Raw genomic sequence first — 816 nt, forward strand, 5'->3', positions numbered from 1 at the left:
AAGTTGCTTTTCATTGGAAACTTCGAGAATGGGAAAAGGAAGAGCCCGGGAAAGGCTTGCTTGCAGGAGAGCATGTTTGTGCAACGCCCCGCAGGCTGGGGTGTCTGGATGTGGGGTCCGCTCGGGGAGAACGGGGAGTGAGGTGGACAGGCTGGCGAAGGGTGGACCACGGCAGCCCAATGCCACGCTAGAGGTTGAACACAGTGTGCAGGCCACAGAGAGCACCGAGGGGCGCTTCTGAGCAAAGGGGTGGCCTGAGAGCCAAGCTAGGAAGGGGGGCGGTGAACAGGGGCGAAGTGGCACCTGTCCTTCCTCCGACTCACGCGGGGAGAACAGATGAGAGTATAGCAGGCGAAATGCACAGCTCACTCCGAGTGTTCCCGGTGCAGTGCAAAACAAGGGTTACCCCCCCACCACCCCCGGGCGGGGTGCTCAGTGGTTGAGCATCCACCCATGAGCCAGGAGGTCACCATTGGATTCCGGGTCAGGGCGCACGCCTGGGTTTCACCGGGTGGTTGGTGGGGGCGCCGGAGCCCGGCTGTGCGCTCCAGCATCCCGAGGTCAGCGCTCCCGGGGGACCCTTGCCCCCTTGGTCCCCAGGTGCAGCCTGCAGAACCCAGGGGCGCGCCCCCATTTCGGATTCTGACGTCAGGTTCCCACAGCCAGCAGGGGCGGGGGAGCGGGGAGCGGGAGGAGGGAGGGTGGGAGGGAGACGAGGCCATTGCAGCAACAGTTTGGAGCGGAGCTGGTCATCTCAGCGGGGAATCAGGGCGCGGGACCTGAGCGGGGAGGGAAGGGGCCGAGGACCACCAGCTG

The 816-nt window shown here is 65.0% G+C and overlaps 1 protein-coding gene across 1 annotated transcript in view; it reads left to right on the top strand.

Moving 5' to 3' along the window:
• Positions 1-356: 356 nt before the first annotated feature.
• Positions 357-816, top strand: part of PLPPR4 (phospholipid phosphatase related 4) — a 30,681-nt gene continuing 30,221 nt past the window's right edge. The window contains exon 1 of the mRNA XM_006763106.1: positions 357-383. Within this exon, the coding sequence (XP_006763169.1) occupies positions 357-383 (27 nt within the window). The remainder of the gene's footprint in view (positions 384-816) is intronic.

This window comes from Myotis davidii, unplaced genomic scaffold, assembly GCF_000327345.1.
Source record: "Myotis davidii unplaced genomic scaffold, ASM32734v1 scaffold217, whole genome shotgun sequence".
Taxonomy (NCBI): domain Eukaryota; kingdom Metazoa; phylum Chordata; class Mammalia; order Chiroptera; family Vespertilionidae; genus Myotis; species Myotis davidii.